The 21,309-nt window shown below is 35.1% G+C and overlaps 1 protein-coding gene across 1 annotated transcript; it reads right to left on the reverse strand.

Moving 5' to 3' along the window:
• Window positions 1-754: 754 nt before the first annotated feature.
• Window positions 755-18,927, reverse strand: LOC142908561 (dead end protein homolog 1-like). The gene is made up of 2 exons (XM_076059320.1): window positions 18,665-18,927; window positions 755-2,386 (listed from the first exon to the last, which is right to left on the reverse strand). The coding sequence occupies exon 2, from the start codon at window positions 2,222-2,224 to the stop codon at window positions 938-940; it is 1,287 nt and encodes a 428-aa protein (XP_075915435.1). The 5' UTR covers window positions 2,225-2,386; window positions 18,665-18,927; the 3' UTR covers window positions 755-937.
• Window positions 18,928-21,309: the final 2,382 nt, after the last annotated feature.

Raw genomic sequence — 21,309 nt, forward strand, 5'->3', positions numbered from 1 at the left:
CATGCTGGGAATTAAATTGAGACAGAAAGGGGTTAATGCATGGCTTGCAGAGCAGTCGCACGTTACAGAGATCATTGACAAAACAGAATGCGATGTGAACAATATATATTTTTCTCTGCTACATTTTCAAAACGAAATGGCGTTGACATGTCAAACACCTGAATGAGTTTTTTTTCTTCAAGGATTCTGTTGTCGGTTTTCATTAAAGTGCAATGACAGGGTGACACCTGCTGACATCACAGGGTGACACCTGCTGACTTGACAGGGTGACACCTGCTGACATCACAGGGTAACACCTGCTGACATGACAGGGTGACACCTGCTGACATCACAGGGTGACACCTGCTGACATGACAGGGTGACACCTGCTGACATCACAGGGTGACACCTGCTGACATCATAGGGTGACACCTGCTGACATCACAGGGTAACACCTGCTGACATCACAGGGTGACACCTGCTGACATCACAGGGTGACACCTGCTGACATGACAGGGTGACACCTGCTGACATCACAGGGTAACACCTGCTGACATGACAGGGTGACACCTGCTGACATCACAGGGTGACACCTGCTGACATGACAGGGTGACACCTGCTGACATCACAGGATGACACCTGCTGACATCACAGGGTGACACCTGCTGACATGACAGGGTGACACCTGCTGACATGACAGGGTGACACCTGCTGACATCACAGGGTGACACCTGCTGACATCACAGGGTGACACCTGCTGACATGACAGGGTGACACCTGCTGACATGACAGGGTGACACCTGCTGGCCTGGCAAGGGCTTCAAAGGTACGGCCACAGAGGTAACAACCAATCAGGGAAGGAGGCGCATCTGGGGCAAAGGCAACAGGTGGGGCTAGCCGAGTTACTCCGGTAACCTGCTCGAAAGGTTCCACGAGAGGGCGTGGCCGGAGGCGGGGCCTAGCCACGCCTCTGGCCACGCCCTCTCGTGTAACCTGCTCCAAGGTTCCACGAGAGGGCGTGGCCGGAGGCGGGGCCTAGCCACGCCTCTGGCCATGCCCTCTCGTGTAACCTGCTCCAAGGTTCCACGAGAGGGCGTGGCCAGAGGCGGGGCCTAGCCACGCCTCTGGCCACGCCCTCTCGTGTAACCTGCTCAAAGGTTCCACGAGAGGGCGTGGCCGGAGGCGGGGGATTCGCATTGCTGAGGATGTTGTAGGCGAGCTGACACGCCACCTCCCGTGCTCCCTCCTCGCTGGAGCTCAGAAATGCGGGGAAGATGCCGGCGCCTTCTCCCTTCCCGAGAATCGACACCTTATAGAGGAGGCCCGCGGGCATCCCGGGCCCCGAGTAAGCGTGCAGCTCGAATATTGGGTAGCTGATGCCGGCGGTCCGGCACAGCATCCGCAGCCGCCCCGCCCACGACAGCACGGCCGCCTCCGGCACCACCTCGAGAGCCACGGGCATGGGCCGCAGGTGGCGAGGTACCCACCACAGGCACGTGCGTGCCCCCCAGCCCTCAAACAGGCTGTGTGCGGCTTTGCCGGTGCCCGTGCACTCCGGCTGCCGCAGGTCTGGCACCGCCGCCTCCATCTCCTCGTCTTCCGTTGCCGCGGCCGCAGCCACCGTGTCCCACTCCGGGATGGCCCAGCCCACCTTGATGGTCCGGCCCCATGGCCGGAAGTTGATTCGAAGGAGCTTCTTCCTGGCCATGGCGGCCGCGCGATGGCTCCCGTACTCGATGAACGCGTAGCCTCGGTTGAGGGTTTTGTCCCGGCGACAGACGCTCATCTTGACGTCCACCACGCCCTCTGTGGCACCGCTCATCGCCATCATCACCTCCGCTCGCTTCTTGTCCTCTGGCAGCCCCCCAATGAAGAGGCGGCGATTGTCCACGCTGAAGCAGACTCCAATGCGGCGTCCGGGACGGATCTCGAATTTGTCGAGTTTCTTGACGGCATCCGTGGCTTGGGCGAGCGTCACGTAGGTAGCGAACGCATAGCCGCGGGTCTCTCCGCTATGCTCCATCATGAGGCGGAGCTGGTAGAGCTTCCCCACCGTCTCCAGCACGGGCACCAGCTCGTCCTCGTAGAGGTCGCGCGGGATCCTCACCAGAAACACCTCGCAGCCACGGGCGGGAGGGGGCCCCTGCCAGTCGGGCGGCGGTCCGAACTTCCTCTGTCCGTTCTCCTGGACGATGTTGTACCCCGTGCTCAACATGAGGTCCAGCAAGACCTTCATACAGGCCATGCCGAGCACCGGTGGTTTGGCTACTACGGTGGTGCTGGGGCAGCGGCTTGGGGCCCGGTGGAGCCCTTGACACTCCGCGCGGTCGCCTCGTGCCGACAAAGCCACGGGGGGAATCAACTCCTGAAGAGCCAAATCCCCGGCAGGAACTCGCTCGGCCCAAACCTACAGGCCAGCAGTGAAGAGAGAAAGAGAGAGAAAATGGAGACAGATGGAGAAAGAGAGACGCGTTTGTTCGGTCCATGGGCCTAAATGTGACATTAGCGTAGCCTGTGCAGTATGAATACAGCGCTTTTGTCAATCCACTGCTGGATGAAGCCCTCCCCCACATTGCGCAGAGGAAACAAGAAACACAAACTCACACGGTTCCCGGCATGCGTTTGTTTGTCCTCGGAAATGTTCACCGAGCGATGATTTTGTGTTTCGAGCAGCGCTCACGAGGCGGCGTTTGACTTCGCGCGGTGAACTTCGCCCGTGATGACGTCACTGGGCACGACAGGAGAGGTCGGCGCTGACTTTTAGCGCCGTTTTTTTTCTCCCCATCCAATAGTCCATGAGACGCTTCAAAATGAGACCGTTTTTCCGGTATCAAAGTATGACAAAATAAGAATAGATTTGATCCTTTTTTGGCAATAAAACGGGTGTTTACATGTTCAAACACCAAACAGAAACCTTTTTCAATGAATCTTAAGATCTGTTTTATTGCCAGAAAGGATACAACCTATTCTTATTTTTTCATAGCCCATGAGATGTCTCCTTTGTCGGTACCACGTGAGGTGGCCTAAATTGAGCAGTTTCAATTTCTCTACGTGGCCAGTGATAAACAAATGCAATGAGTGAGACTATCAAGTAATTTACTTTCATTTTCCATCCAAATAAATGGGTACGACTTAAGTTTTGCTACCTTAGGTGGTACCGAGTTCTGCTCTGGACCATGAGTGGGCCGTTTAATCAATGTTGGCCAGTTTTCAACATTGTTAGGTCCCTAATAGCAACAGAGCTGTTGTGCTACAATTGTGTTCATATTGGATCATCTTTACAACAGAACAGATATGCAGACAGAGCTAATGCTTAATGCTTTCAACCCTCATTGTTGAAATGTGAGTTTACTTGCAAATGGATTCACAGTTCTAGATTTAAAGCTTTCGTGACTGCTAGGATCCATAATCTTTGGTTCTATTGGGTAAAGTCACGTAGGTAAAAAAATAAAATAACAAAAATCACGACGTTTCGGCCACAACACAAGCGGCCTTCATCAGGTGAAGGGACGAGACTGTCTGGAGGACAGCGCTGGAGTGAAAAAAGCCACGCTCAGATCACGACCTTTAAGCTGTGTGAGAAGAAACAAAGCGCCTTGACAAAGGAATCTGCATATAATTTAGCATTGAAATGGCTCATTGAAATAGCTAAGTTAAAGTATACACATCCGCTGAGACACCCCTTGACAAAGGAATTAGCATAGAATTTAGCATTGAAATAGATGAGTGATTAGCTTGTAACTGGTCACAGAAATAGCTATGTTAAAGTCAGAGCAAATACATTCACCGAGGCACCTAGTACAAATCAAACAGGAGAATTTAGCGAAACACAACCACGCTCAGACCGCGGGCCTTTAAACTGTGTGCGAGCAAACAAGGTGTCCTGACAAAGAAATTAGCATAAAAAATAGCATTTGATTGGCCGATTTCAGAAAAGAGGTGGTGTACGTGCCGGTGGACTTGCCGTTTGGCGCGGGGGGAAGTTTACCTATTGATGGTGTGAAAAGGGAATTTATAAGAGCTGCGAAAGTTTGGGGTACCACTACTTGAAAAATATACTGTACCATTAAAATTAGTTTAATGTTTAGTTCGATTTAGAACATCTTTCCAATGGTTGCTTAATTTGAAACCATCTTCTCGGTTGAAATTGTGTCTGTTTTTGTAGATCTGAATTGCATCGTGAACAAATCTCTGATAAAAACCCATGGGTTTGCAAAGAACCTTGGTATCGGAGAAAATTATATCGTGATCACCCACAGCGTTGTAACAGTGATCAGCCACGGCAGAAGAATTCGTTTTGCCGTATTTCAAATCTGATTTGTGCTCGGGAATTCGGTTAGAAACATGTCGCTTTGTCTCCCCGATATAGCAATCACCGCAGGTACAACTCAATTTGTAAACCCCGGGGTACTGTAAGTCAGGAATGACATCCTTCATTTTGTGTACTGTATTGAACCGGACCTGGATCTTGTGTTTGTTTAGAATTTTGGAAATCTTTTTAGTAACGCCTGCTATATATGGTAGTGTGATGGTTTTGACCAGAGTATCAAGTGGTTGTTTCTGTATGGAGGGAGAAACAGCTTGGCGGATGGTACGGTCAGAGTAACCATTCCTTTTGAGGGCCAGGTGTACATGTTTTAATTCACTGGTCAGGTGGTGTTGGTCCGAAATGCAATGAGGCCTATGGTATAAAGTTTTGATGAGATAATTCTTTTGGGCTGGGTGGTGGTGGGAATCAGGTTTCAAGTAGGAATCTGTGTGGGTGGGTTTCCTGTAGACAGAATGCCCCAATGAGCCATCAGGTCTCCTCTCAAACAGAACATCACTCAGCTATTTCAATGCTAAATTCTATGCTAATTCCTTTGTCAAGGGGTGCCTCTGCAGATGTGTATACTTTAACTTAGCTATTTCAATGAGCCATTTCAATGCTAAATTATATGCTAATTCCTTTATCAAGGCGCGTGGTCTTTTTCTTCTCACACAGCTTAAAGGTCGTGATCTAAGCGTGGCTTCTTCCACTCCAGCGCTGTCCTCCAGACAGTCTCGTCCCTTCACCTGATGAAGGCTGCTTGTGTTGTGGCCGAAACGTCGTGATTTTTTGTTATTTTATTTTCACCTACGTGACTTTACCCAAAAGAACCAAAGAGTATAGATACTGGAGCTATATTCACTTCTTACATCTAGATTGAAAACTTAACTTGGTTAGAAGTGCTCTGTGTGTGTGTTAGTTAGTTAGTTGTTATCATCCTTGCCCCAACCCGCACCTCCGGTTAACATGGTTGGCTACGTATTGTGCGAAAGAAGTTCGCCCATACACACAAAACAAATACGACTGCGTTCACAAGTACACAGTGACGGGAAACAATAAAGTAATAAAATATATAATGTTTTATATATTTGTATGATTTTATTGTTTCCCTTTAACGTGACTTTACGGAGAGAGCTAATAATATGAATTACTGCTCACGAAAGCTTTAAATAAAAAAAAGTACACAGTGCTTCTTCCATTTGCTGGAAGATTAGCAGGACAGGATTTCTGGGCTATTTGACCAATGATAATATATAACTCAGTATTGGTAAACAATGTTAATAAATAACTCAGTATTGGTAAACGATGATAATATATAACTCAGTATTGGTAAACAATGTTAATAGATAACTCAGTATTGGTAAACAATGTTAATATATAACTCAGTATTGGTAAACAATGTTAATATATAACTCAGTATTGGTAAACAATGTTAATATATAACTCAGTATTGGTAAACAATGTTAATATATAACTCAGTATTGGTAAACAATGTTAATATATAACTCAGTATTGGTAAACAATGTTAATAGAAAACTCAGTATTGGTAAACAATGTTAATATATAACTCAGTATTGGAAAACAATGTTAATATATAACTCAGCATTGGTAAACAATGTTAATAGATAACTCAGTATTGGTAAACAATGTTAATAGATAACTCAGTATTGGTAAACAATGTTAATAGATAACTCAGTATTGGTAAACAATGTCAATATATAACTCAGTATTGGTAAACAATGTTAATATATAACTCAGTATTGGTAAACAATGTTAATATATAACTCAGCATTGGTAAACAATGTTAATATATAACTCAGTATTGGTAAACAAGGTTAATATATAACTCAGTATTGGTAAACAATGTTAATATATAACTCAGTATTGGTAAACAATGATAATATATAACTCAGTATTGGTAAACAATGTTAATAAATAACTCAGTATTGGTAAACGATGATAATATATAACTCAGTATTGGTAAACAATGTTAATAGATAACTCAGTATTGGTAAACAATGTTAATATATAACTCAGTATTGGTAAACAATGTTAATATATAACTCAGTATTGGTAAACAATGTTAATATATAACTCAGTATTGGTAAACAATGTTAATATATAACTCAGTATTGGTAAACAATGTTAATATATAACTCAGTATTGGTAAACAATGTTAATAGAAAACTCAGTATTGGTAAACAATGTTAATATATAACTCAGTATTGGAAAACAATGTTAATATATAACTCAGCATTGGTAAACAATGTTAATAGATAACTCAGTATTGGTAAACAATGTTAATAGATAACTCAGTATTGGTAAACAATGTTAATAGATAACTCAGTATTGGTAAACAATGTCAATATATAACTCAGTATTGGTAAACAATGTTAATATATAACTCAGTATTGGTAAACAATGTTAATATATAACTCAGCATTGGTAAACAATGTTAATATATAACTCAGCATTGGTAAACAATGTTAATATAGAACTCAGTATTGGTAAACAAGGTTAATATATAACTCAGTATTGGTAAACAATGTTAATATATAACTCAGTATTGGTAAACAATGTTAGATAACTCAGTATTGGTAAACAATGTTAATATATAACTCAGTATTGGTAAACAATGTTAATATATAACTCAGTATTGGTAAACAATGTTAATATATAACTCAGTATTGGTAAACAATGTTAATATATAACTCAGTATTGGTAAACAATGTTAATAGATAACTCAGTATTGGTAAACAATGTTAATATATAACTCAGTATTGGAAAACAATGTTAATATATAACTCAGCATTGGTAAACAATGTTAACATATAACTCAGTATTGGTAAACAATGTTAATAGATAACTCAGTATTGGTAAACAATGTTAATATATAACTCAGCATTGGTAAACAATGTTAACATATAACTCAGTATTGGTAAACAATGTTAATAGATAACTTAGTATTGGTAAACAATGTTATTAGATAACTCAGTATTGGTAAACAATCTTAATAGATAACTCAGTATTGGTAAACAATGTTAATATATAACTCAGCATTGGTAAACAATGTTAATAAATAACTCAGCATTGGTAAAACAATGTTAATAGATAACTCAGCATTGGTAAACAATGTTAATATATAACTCAGTATTGGTAAACAATGTTAATATATAACTCAGTATTGGTAAACAATGTTAATATATAACTGAGTATTGGTAAACAATGTTAATAGAAAACTCAGTATTGGTAAACAATGTTAATATATAACTCAGTATTGGAAAACAATGTTAATATATAACTCAGCATTGGTAAACAATGTTAATAGATAACTCAGTATTGGTAAACAATGTTAATAGATAACTCAGTATTGGTAAACAATGTTAATAGATAACTCAGTATTGGTAAACAATGTCAATATATAACTCAGTATTGGTAAACAATGTTAATATATAACTCAGTATTGGTAAACAATGTTAATATATAACTCAGCATTGGTAAACAATGTTAATATATAACTCAGCATTGGTAAACAATGTTAATATATAACTCAGTATTGGTAAACAAGGTTAATATATAACTCAGTATTGGTAAACAATGTTAATATATAACTCAGTATTGGTAAACAATGTTAATAGATAACTCAGTATTGGTAAACAATGTTAATATATAACTCAGTATTGGTAAACAATGTTAATATATAACTCAGTATTGGTAAACAATGTTAATATATAACTCAGTATTGGTAAACAATGATAATATATAACTCAGTATTGGTAAACAATGTTAATAAATAACTCAGTATTGGTAAACGATGATAATATATAACTCAGTATTGGTAAACAATGTTAATAGATAACTCAGTATTGGTAAACAATGTTAATATATAACTCAGTATTGGTAAACAATGTTAATATATAACTCAGTATTGGTAAACAATGTTAATATATAACTCAGTATTGGTAAACAATGTTAATATATAACTCAGTATTGGTAAACAATGTTAATATATAACTCAGTATTGGTAAACAATGTTAATAGAAAACTCAGTATTGGTAAACAATGTTAATATATAACTCAGTATTGGAAAACAATGTTAATATATAACTCAGCATTGGTAAACAATGTTAATAGATAACTCAGTATTGGTAAACAATGTTAATAGATAACTCAGTATTGGTAAACAATGTTAATAGATAACTCAGTATTGGTAAACAATGTCAATATATAACTCAGTATTGGTAAACAATGTTAATATATAACTCAGTATTGGTAAACAATGTTAATATATAACTCAGCATTGGTAAACAATGTTAATATATAACTCAGTATTGGTAAACAAGGTTAATATATAACTCAGTATTGGTAAACAATGTTAATATATAACTCAGTATTGGTAAACAATGATAATATATAACTCAGTATTGGTAAACAATGTTAATAAATAACTCAGTATTGGTAAACGATGATAATATATAACTCAGTATTGGTAAACAATGTTAATAGATAACTCAGTATTGGTAAACAATGTTAATATATAACTCAGTATTGGTAAACAATGTTAATATATAACTCAGTATTGGTAAACAATGTTAATATATAACTCAGTATTGGTAAACAATGTTAATATATAACTCAGTATTGGTAAACAATGTTAATAGAAAACTCAGTATTGGTAAACAATGTTAATATATAACTCAGTATTGGAAAACAATGTTAATATATAACTCAGCATTGGTAAACAATGTTAATAGATAACTCAGTATTGGTAAACAATGTTAATAGATAACTCAGTATTGGTAAACTATGTTAATAGATAACTCAGTATTGGTAAACAATGTCAATATATAACTCAGTATTGGTAAACAATGTTAATATATAACTCAGTATTGGTAAACAATGTTAATATATAACTCAGCATTGGTAAACAATGTTAATATATAACTCAGCATTGGTAAACAATGTTAATATATAACTCAGTATTGGTAAACAAGGTTAATATATAACTCAGTATTGGTAAACAATGTTAATATATAACTCAGTATTTGTAAACAATGTTAATAGATAACTCAGTATTGGTAAACAATGTTAATATATAACTCAGTATTGGTAAACAATGTTAATATATAACTCAGTATTGGTAAACAATGTTAATATATAACTCAGTATTGGTAAACAATGTTAATATATAACTCAGTATTGGTAAACAATGTTAATATATAACTCAGCATTGGTAAACAATGTTAATATATAACTCAGCATTGGTAAACAATGTTAATATATAACTCAGTATTGGTAAACAAGGTTAATATATAACTCAGTATTGGTAAACAATGTTAATATATAACTCAGTATTGGTAAACAATGTTAATATATAACTCAGTATTGGTAAACAAGGTTAATATATAACTCAGTATTGGTAAACAATGTTAATATATAACTCAGTATTGGTAAACAATGTTAATATATAACTCAGTATTGGTAAACAATGATAATATATAACTCAGTATTGGTAAACAATGTTAATATATAACTCAGTATTGGTAAACGATGATAATATATAACTCAGTATTGGTAAACAATGATAATATATAACTCAGTATTGGTAAACAATGTTAATAAATAACTCAGTATTGGTAAACAATGTTAATATATAACTCAGTATTGGTAAACAATGTTAATATATAACTCAGTATTGGTAAACAATGTTAATATATAACTCAGTATTGGTAAACAATGTTAATATATAACTCAGTATTGGTAAACAATGTTAATAGAAAACTCAGTATTGGTAAACAATGTTAATATATAACTCAGTATTGGAAAACAATGTTAATATATAACTCAGCATTGGTAAACAATGTTAATAGATAACTCAGTATTGGTAAACAATGTTAATATATAACTCAGTATTGGAAAACAATGTTAATAGATAACTCAGCATTGGTAAACAATGTCAATATATAATTCAGTATTGGTAAACAATGTTAATATATAACTCAGTATTGGTAAACAATGTTAATATATAACTCAGCATTGGTAAACAATGTTAATATATAACTCAGTATTGGTAAACAAGGTTAATATATAACTCAGTATTGGTAAACAATGTTAATATATAACTCAGTATTGGTAAACAATGATAATATATAACTCAGTATTGGTAAACAATGTTAATAAATAACTCAGTATTGGTAAACGATGATAATATATAACTCAGTATTGGTAAACAATGTTAATAGATAACTCAGTATTGGTAAACAATGTTAATATATAACTCAGTATTGGTAAACAATGTTAATATATAACTCAGTATTGGTAAACAATGTTAATAGATAACTCAGTATTGGTAAACAATGTTAATAGATAACTCAGTATTGGTAAACAATGTTAATAGATAACTCAGTATTGGTAAACAATGTCAATATATAACTCAGTATTGGTAAACAATGTTAATATATAACTCAGTATTGGTAAACAATGTTAATATATAACTCAGCATTGGTAAACAATGTTAATATATAACTCAGCATTGGTAAACAATGTTAATATATAACTCAGTATTGGTAAACAAGGTTAATATATAACTCAGTATTGGTAAACAATGTTAATATATAACTCAGTATTGGTAAACAATGTTAATAGATAACTCAGTATTGGTAAACAATGTTAATATATAACTCAGTATTGGTAAACAATGTTAATATATAACTCAGTATTGGTAAACAATGTTAATATATAACTCAGTATTGGTAAACAATGTTAATATATAACTCAGTATTGGTAAACAATGTTAATATATAACTCAGTATTGGTAAACAATGTTAATAGATAACTCAGTATTGGTAAACAATGTTAATATATAACTCAGTATTGGAAAACAATGTTAATATATAACTCAGCATTGGTAAACAATGTTAACATATAACTCAGTATTGGTAAACAATGTTAATAGATAACTCAGTATTGGTAAACAATGTTAATATATAACTCAGTATTGGTAAACAATGTTAATATATAACTCAGCATTGGTAAACAATGTTAATATATAACTCAGCATTGGTAAACAATGTTAATATATAACTAAGCATTGGTAAACAATGTTAATATATAACTCAGTATTGGTAAACAATGTTAATAGATAACTCAGTATTGGTAAACAATGTTAATAGATAACTCAGTATTGGTAAACAATGTTAATAGATAACTCAGTATTGGTAAACAATGTTAATATATAACTCAGTATTGGTAAAGAATGTTAATATATAACTCAGCATTGGTAAACAATGTTAATACATAACTCAGCATTGGTAAACAATGTTAATATATAACTCAGTATTGGTAAACAATGTTAATAGATAATTCAGTATTGGTAAACAATGTTAATATATAACTCAGTATTGGTAAACAATGTTAATATATAACTCAGTATTGGTAAACAATGTTAATATATAACTCAGTATTGGTAAACAATGTTAATATATAACTCAGTATTGGTAAATAATGTTAATAGATAACTCAGTATTGGTAAACAATGTTAATAGATAACTCAGTATTGGTAAACAATGTTAATAGATAACTCAGTATTGGTAAACAATGTTAATATATAACTCAGTATTGGTAAAGAATGTTAATATATAACTCAGCATTGGTAAACAATGTTAATACATAACTCAGCATTGGTAAACAATGTTAATATATAACTCAGTATTGGTAAACAATGTTAATAGATAATTCAGTATTGGTAAACAATGTTAATATATAACTCAGTATTGGTAAACAAGGTTAATATATAACTCAGTATTGGTAAACAATGTTAATATATAACTCAGTATTGGTAAACAATGTTAATATATAACTCAGTATTGGTAAACAATGTTAATAAATAACTCAGTATTGGTAAACGATGATAATATATAACTCAGTATTGGTAAACAATGTTAATAGATAACTCAGTATTGGTAAACAATGTTAATATATAACTCAGTATTGGTAAACAATGTTAATATATAACTCAGTATTGGTAAACAATGTTAATATATAACTCAGTATTGGTAAACAATGTTAATAGAAAACTCAGTATTGGTAAACAATGTTAATATATAACTCAGTATTGGAAAACAATGTTAATATATAACTCAGCATTGGTAAACAATGTTAATAGATAACTCAGTATTGGTAAACAATGTTAATAGATAACTCAGTATTGGTAAACAATGTTAATAGATAACTCAGTATTGGTAAACAATGTCAATATATAACTCAGTATTGGTAAACAATGTTAATATATTACTCAGTATTGGTAAACAATGTTAATATATAACTCAGCATTGGTAAACAATGTTAATATATAACTCAGCATTGGTAAACAATGTTAATATATAACTCAGTATTGGTAAACAAGGTTAATATATAACTCAGTATTGGTAAACAATGTTAATATATAACTCAGTATTGGTAAACAATGTTAATAGATAACTCAGTATTGGTAAACAATGTTAATATATAACTCAGTATTGGTAAACAATGTTAATATATAACTCAGTATTGGTAAACAATGTTAATATATAACTCAGTATTGGTAAACAATGTTAATATATAACTCAGTATTGGTAAACAATGTTAATATATAACTCAGTATTGGTAAACAATGTTAATAGATAACTCAGTATTGGTAAACAATGTTAATATATAACTCAGTATTGGAAAACAATGTTAATATATAACTCAGCATTGGTAAACAATGTTAACATATAACTCAGTATTGGTAAACAATGTTAATAGATAACTCAGTATTGGTAAACAATGTTAATATATAACTCAGTATTGGTAAACAATGTTAATATATAACTCAGCATTGGTAAACAATGTTAATATATAACTCAGCATTGGTAAACAATGTTAATATATAACTAAGCATTGGTAAACAATGTTAATATATAAATCAGTATTGGTAAACAATGTTAATAGATAACTCAGTATTGGTAAACAATGTTAATAGATAACTCAGTATTGGTAAACAATGTTAATAGATAACTCAGTATTGGTAAACAATGTTAATATATAACTCAGTATTGTTAAAGAATGTTAATATATAACTCAGCATTGGTAAACAATGTTAATACATAACTCAGCATTGGTAAACAATGTTAATATATAACTCAGTATTGGTAAACAATGTTAATAGATAATTCAGTATTGGTAAACAATGTTAATATATAACTCAGTATTGGTAAACAATGTTAATATATAACTCAGTATTGGTAAACAATGTTAATATATAACTCAGTATTGGTAAACAATGTTAATATATAACTCAGTATTGGTAAATAATGTTAATAGATAACTCAGTATTGGTAAACAATGTTAATAGATAACTCAGTATTGGTAAACAATGTTAATAGATAACTCAGTATTGGTAAACAATGTTAATATATAACTCAGTATTGGTAAAGAATGTTAATATATAACTCAGCATTGGTAAACAATGTTAATACATAACTCAGCATTGGTAAACAATGTTAATATATAACTCAGTATTGGTAAACAATGTTAATAGATAATTCAGTATTGGTAAACAATGTTAATATATAACTCAGTATTGGTAAACAATGTTAATATATAACTCAGTATTGGTAAACAATGTTAATATATAACTCAGTATTGGTAAACAATGTTAATATATAACTCAGTATTGGTAAATAATGTTAATATATAACTCAGTATTGGTAAACAATGATAATATATAACTCAGTATTGGTAAACAATGTTAATAGATAACTCAGTATTGGTAAACAATGTTAATATATGACTCAGTATTGGTAAACAATGTTAATATATAACTCAGCATTGTTAAACAATGTTAATATATAACTCAGCATTGGTAAACAATGTTAATACATAACTCAGCATTGGTAAACAATGTTAATAGATAACTCAGTATTGGTAAACAATGTCAATATATAACTCAGTATTGGTAAACAATGTTAATATATTACTCAGTATTGGTAAACAATGTTAATATATAACTCAGCATTGGTAAACAATGTTAATATATAACTCAGCATTGGTAAACAATGTTAATATATAACTCAGTATTGGTAAACAAGGTTAATATATAACTCAGTATTGGTAAACAATGTTAATATATAACTCAGTATTGGTAAACAATGTTAATAGATAACTCAGTATTGGTAAACAATGTTAATATATAACTCAGTATTGGTAAACAATGTTAATATATAACTCAGTATTGGTAAACAATGTTAATATATAACTCAGTATTGGTAAACAATGTTAATATATAACTCAGTATTGGTAAACAATGTTAATATATAACTCAGTATTGGTAAACAATGTTAATAGATAACTCAGTATTGGTAAACAATGTTAATATATAACTCAGTATTGGAAAACAATGTTAATATATAACTCAGCATTGGTAAACAATGTTAACATATAACTCAGTATTGGTAAACAATGTTAATAGATAACTCAGTATTGGTAAACAATGTTAATATATAACTCAGTATTGGTAAACAATGTTAATATATAACTCAGCATTGGTAAACAATGTTAATATATAACTCAGCATTGGTAAACAATGTTAATATATAACTAAGCATTGGTAAACAATGTTAATATATAACTCAGTATTGGTAAACAATGTTAATAGATAACTCAGTATTGGTAAACAATGTTAATAGATAACTCAGTATTGGTAAACAATGTTAATAGATAACTCAGTATTGGTAAACAATGTTAATATATAACTCAGTATTGGTAAAGAATGTTAATATATAACTCAGCATTGGTAAACAATGTTAATACATAACTCAGCATTGGTAAACAATGTTAATATATAACTCAGTATTGGTAAACAATGTTAATAGATAATTCAGTATTGGTAAACAATGTTAATATATAACTCAGTATTGGTAAACAATGTTAATATATAACTCAGTATTGGTAAACAATGTTAATATATAACTCAGTATTGGTAAACAATGTTAATATATAACTCAGTATTGGTAAATAATGTTAATAGATAACTCAGTATTGGTAAACAATGTTAATAGATAACTCAGTATTGGTAAACAATGTTAATAGATAACTCAGTATTGGTAAACAATGTTAATATATAACTCAGTATTGGTAAAGAATGTTAATATATAACTCAGCATTGGTAAACAATGTTAATACATAACTCAGCATTGGTAAACAATGTTAATATATAACTCAGTATTGGTAAACAATGTTAATAGATAATTCAGTATTGGTAAACAATGTTAATATATAACTCAGTATTGGTAAACAATGTTAATATATAACTCAGTATTGGTAAACAATGTTAATATATAACTCAGTATTGGTAAACAATGTTAATATATAACTCAGTATTGGTAAATAATGTTAATATATAACTCAGTATTGGTAAACAATGATAATATATAACTCAGTATTGGTAAACAATGTTAATAGATAACTCAGTATTGGTAAACAATGTTAATATATGACTCAGTATTGGTAAACAATGTTAATATATAACTCAGCATTGTTAAACAATGTTAATATATAACTCAGCATTGGTAAACAATGTTAATATATAACTCAGCATTGGTAAACAATGTTAATATATAACTCAGTATTGGTAAACAATGTTAATAGATAACTCAGTATTGGTAAACAATGTTAATAGATTACTCAGTATTGGTAAACAATGTTAATATATAACTCAGCATTGGTAAAAAATGTTAATATATAACTCAGTATTGGTAAACAATGTTAATATATAACTCACCATTGGTAAACAATGTTAATATATAACTCAGCATTGGTAAACAATGTTAATATATAACTCAGCATTGGTTAGCAATGATAATATATTAACTCAGTATTAGTAAACAATGTTAATATATAACTCACTACTGGTAAACAATGTTAATATATAACTCAGTATTGGTAAACAATGATAATATATAACTCAGTATTGGTAAACAATGTTAATATATAACTCAGCATTGGTAAACAATGTTAATATATAACTAAGTATTGATAAACAATGATAATATATAACTCAGCATTGGTAAACAATGTTAATATATAACTCAGCATTGGTAAACAATGATAATATATTAACTCAGTATTGGTAAACAATGTTAATATATAACTCAGTACTGGTAAACAATGTTAATAGATAACTCAGTATTGGTAAACAATGTTAATATATAACTCAGTATTGGTAAACAATGTTAATATATACCTCAGTATTGGTAAACAATGATAATATATAACTCAGTATTGGTAAACAATGTTAATATATAACTCAGCATTGGTAAACAATGTTAATATATAACTCAGTATTGGTAAACAAGTAGCCCAGTTCTGTATTATTCTCGTGGCCACAGTATGACATTGAGACGCCTGGTCTACACACACACATATATAATCTGCTATTTTTATTCCCCGTTAACTCCACACGTGAACTATTTCTCCACCTTAATGAATGATTTGCAACTCTGCTGTATAAACGGATCTCCACGTGTTGTAGGTGGAGGAGGGTCAGTGGGCTAGGAGCCAGGATTTTGACTTTGGGGGGGGGGGGGGTTGCTGACTTCAATATTCTGAGACATCTCAGTGTGTTGACGTTTTACAATGGGCCGCCACAAATGTATAAAACTAATTTTAATTGGATTTGAACGCGGAGTTTATTAATAGGTGACAGCACACGAGGTGACAACACACGTGGTGACATCACACGTGGTGGTGACAGCACACGTGGTGGTGACAGCACACGTGGTGGTGACAGCACACGTGGTGGTGACACCACACGTGGTGGTGACATCACACGTGGTGGTGACAACACACGTGGTGGTGACAACACACGTGGTGGTGACATCACACGTGGTGGTGACAACACACGTGGTGGTGACATCACACGTGGTGGTGACAACACACGTGGTGGTGACAACACACGTGGTGACATCACACGTGGTGGTGACATCACACGTGGTGGTGACAACACACGTGGTGGTGACAACACACGTGGTGGTGACAACACACGTGGTGACATCACACGTGGTGGTGACAACACACGTGGTGGTGACAACACACGTGGTGGTGACAACACACGTGGTGGTGACATCACACGTGGTGGTGACAACACACGTGGTGGTGACATCACACGAGGTGGTGACAGCACACGAGATGATGACAACACACGTGGTGGTGACATCACATGAGGTGGTGACAACACACGTGGTGGTGACATCACACGTGGTGGTGACATCACACGAGGTGGTGACAACACACGTGGTGGTGACATCACACGTGGTGGTGACAACACACGTGGTGGTGACAACACACGTGGTGGTGACATCACACGTGGTGGTGACATCACACGTGGTGGTGACATCACACGTGGTGGTGACAACACACGTGGTGGTGACATCACACGTGGTGGTGACATCACACGAGGTGGTGACAACACACGTGGTGGTGACATCACACGTGGTGGTGACATCACACGAGGTGGTGACATCACACGTGGTGACAACACACGTGGTGGTGACAGCCTGCAGGAAGCACACGAGGTCCCCGACTTACGACGATCCCCGACTTACGACGACCCCCAACTTACGCTATTTCGATCTTACGATCTTACGATAAGACAAAATTGTTAAAATCTTTTAAATTTCGCGCGGCAGGCAAACGCAGCGGCGCGCGAGGTACGAATCTTGGCGAGTACAGTACAACATACGATACGTTACGTTCAATGCATGTTTAAAGTTGTTATAGCAATACAGTATTGTAATAAATACATACGGTATATAGTTTATACAGTACTACTGTAAATTATCTGTTTTTGCTAAATAATCACCATTCTGTAAGACTCCCGGCTAGGCTAAGGACGATATTTCCGAGTTCCGGTGTTGGTCGCTTTAACGCAACTCCGTCGTAAGTCGAGGACTACCCTGGAAACGCCTTACACACAATAACAACAACGTTTTATTATTAAACAACGCCTTATTATTTTAAAGTGCGCTAAAAGGTAAAGAAGAAGAAGTCGAGTGGACAACGGGAAGTGATCACAAGCTTTAAACGCGACGTAAACACAGAGAAGTGAAGATTAATAACAATAACAACAATAATTAAATATTCTTAGTTTTTTCGGTAAAGTCACGTTGAAGAGAAACAACAAAATAACAAAATATATATAAAACAATAAAAAAATTCTCACGACGTTTCGACCATTATATATATTTTGTTATTTTGTTGTTTCTCTTCAACGTGACTTTACCGAAAAAACTAAGAATATGAATTACTGCAGTCACGAAAGCTTTAAATCAAAAAATAATTAAATAGTTTATAACTCACCTCCGTGAGAGAAGGACGTGGCGCCTGCTTCCCCGGCGAGGCGATTCCACACTTTAGGGACCGCGGCGTTTCATTGACCTAGCAAAAAAAAACATTAAATTAAATAATCCGTCCATACAAAAAAAATTGTAATTGCTTTAAAAGAGCCGCTTAATTGATTGATTACTTTATAAATTAATCTTCAACGTGCTACTTTTTTGTGTGTGCGTGTGATGCTGTCCGTAACTCGTTAACACGCACACGGAGCAGGCGCGCCTCAGACACGCGGCGCCTGCTCGTCGCGCGAGACGATTCCGCAGTTTAGGGACCGCGGCGTTTTTCCCACCTGCACAACAAAATTTAAGACGCCGTCCATAAATCTTATTTTTAATTGCTGGAAAGGAGGCAATAATATGATTAATTGATGCCGATTTTAATACAGGATATGCATCGTCACCGCGTGCAACATGTGTGATTGATTGGACGACAGGAAGTAAACTACATTTTCAAGTTCGGTAAAAGCGTTGAAAAATTTAGAGGGGCAGAAATTACTCCATCGAGAACACAACATTTTAATTCAAACCCAGTAAACATGCAACGTCGAGCCAACGTTGGCATTTAGTTAACATAGGTGTACACACACAGTGTGATTAACATGGTGTACACACACACAGTGTGATTAACATAGGTGTACACACACAGTGTGATTAACATGGTGTACACACACAGTGTGATTAACAGAGGTGTACACACACAGTGTGATTAACATAGGTGTACACACACACAGTGTGATTAACATAGGTGTACACACACAGTGTGATTAACATAGGTGTACACACACAGTGTGATTGACATGGTGTACACACACAGTGTGATTAACATGGTGTACACACACAGTGTGGTTAACATGGTGTACACACACACAGTGTGATTAACATGGTGTACACACACACAGTGTGATTAACATAGGTGTACATACACACTGTGTGATTAACATGGTGTACACACACACAGTGTGTGATTAACATGGTGTTCACACACACACAGTGTGATTAACATGGTGTACACACACAGTGTGATTAACATGTACACACAGTGTGATTAACATGGTGTACACACACAGTGTGATTAACATGGTGTACACACACACAGTGTGATTAACATGGTGTACACACACAGTGTGGTTAACATAGGTGTACACACACAGTGTGATTAACATGGTGTACACACACAGTGTGATTAACATGGTGTACACACACACAGTGTGATTAACATAGGTGTACACACACAGTGTGATTAACATGGTGTACACACACACAGTGTAATTAACATAGGTGTACACACACAGTGTGATTGACATGGGGTGTACACACACACAGTGTGATTAACATAGGTGTACACACACACAGTGTGATTAACATGGGGTGTACACACACACAGTGTGATTAACATAGGTGTACACACACACAGTGTGATTAACATAGGTGTACACACACACAGCGTGGTTAACATAGGTGTACACAGACACACAGTGTTACTATTGATGGGCTCATCTTGCCTTAGCAGTAGTGTGACATCAGACGCTGAGTTTGTATTGTATTTTTCTCAAGCAGCTTTGAATTAGCCCAGATAATTGACCCCGCGGTGTGAAAGTGGTAACTCTACATGTGCGGCTTGTCAGAGGCAGTCTTCACTGCAGTGAGCATTGGTGATGATACCACACTGATGAGTCTGATCAATGACTAAATGGGCCTAGAGTTACCCATCTCTGTATTGGTGATGATACCACACTGATGAGTCTGATCAATGACTACATGGGCCTAGAGTTACCCATCTCTGTATTGGTGATGATACCACACTGATGAGTCTGATCAATCACTAAATGGGCCTAGAGTTACCCATCTCTGTATTGGTGATGATACCACACTGATGAGTCTGATCAATGACTAAATGGGCCTAGAGTTACCCATCTCTGTATTGGTGGTGATACCACACTCATGAGTCTGATTAATGACTACATGGGCCTAGAGTTATCCATCTCTGTATTGGTGGTGATACCACACTGATGAGTCTGATCAATGACTACATGGGCCTAGAGTTACCCATCTCTGTATTGGTGATGATACCACACTGATGAGTCTGATCAATTACTAAATGGGCCTAGAGTTACCCATCTCTGTATTGGTGATGATACCACACTGATGGAGTCTGATCAATGACTACATGGGCCTAGAGTTACCCATCTCTGTATTGGTGATGATACCACACTGATGAGTCTGATCAATGACATGGGCCTAGAGTTACCCATCTCTGTTTAGTTTAACACATAGGCTTTCGCGACCAAAATTCAGAACATCTTGTGAATGTGATTAAAGATATTAAACTTACTCCGATGTGATTTATCTGTTCACTAAGGTTCCAGTGGACGAATCGCTTAAATTACTTGATACACTAGTAAAGAATACCGGTTTACCAAAAGATATTCCGAAACTTGATGGCCATTGTTTAAATAACACTTATTTCTTATGGAGAGGGGATTTCTTTAAACAAAAAGAAGGAGCAGCAATGGGTTCTCCTTTATCCCCTGCTATACCAAATTTGTACATGGAAAACTTTGAAATAAGAGCACTTGCCTCGAGCACATTGAAACCATCCTTTTGGTTTAG

The sequence above is a fragment of the Petromyzon marinus genome, unplaced genomic scaffold (genome assembly GCF_048934315.1).
Source record: "Petromyzon marinus isolate PM22_M1 ecotype Great Lakes invasive population unplaced genomic scaffold, UKy_Petmar_22M1.pri1.0 PM_G_Scaffold_1, whole genome shotgun sequence".
In the NCBI taxonomy this organism is placed as follows: Eukaryota; Metazoa; Chordata; class Hyperoartia; order Petromyzontiformes; family Petromyzontidae; genus Petromyzon; species Petromyzon marinus.

Excerpts from the sequence above, each read along its gene's own strand:
- LOC142908561 (XM_076059320.1), bottom strand. The coding sequence starts at position 2,224 with ATGGCCTGTATGAAGGTCTTGCTGGACCTCATGTTGAGCACGGGGTAC.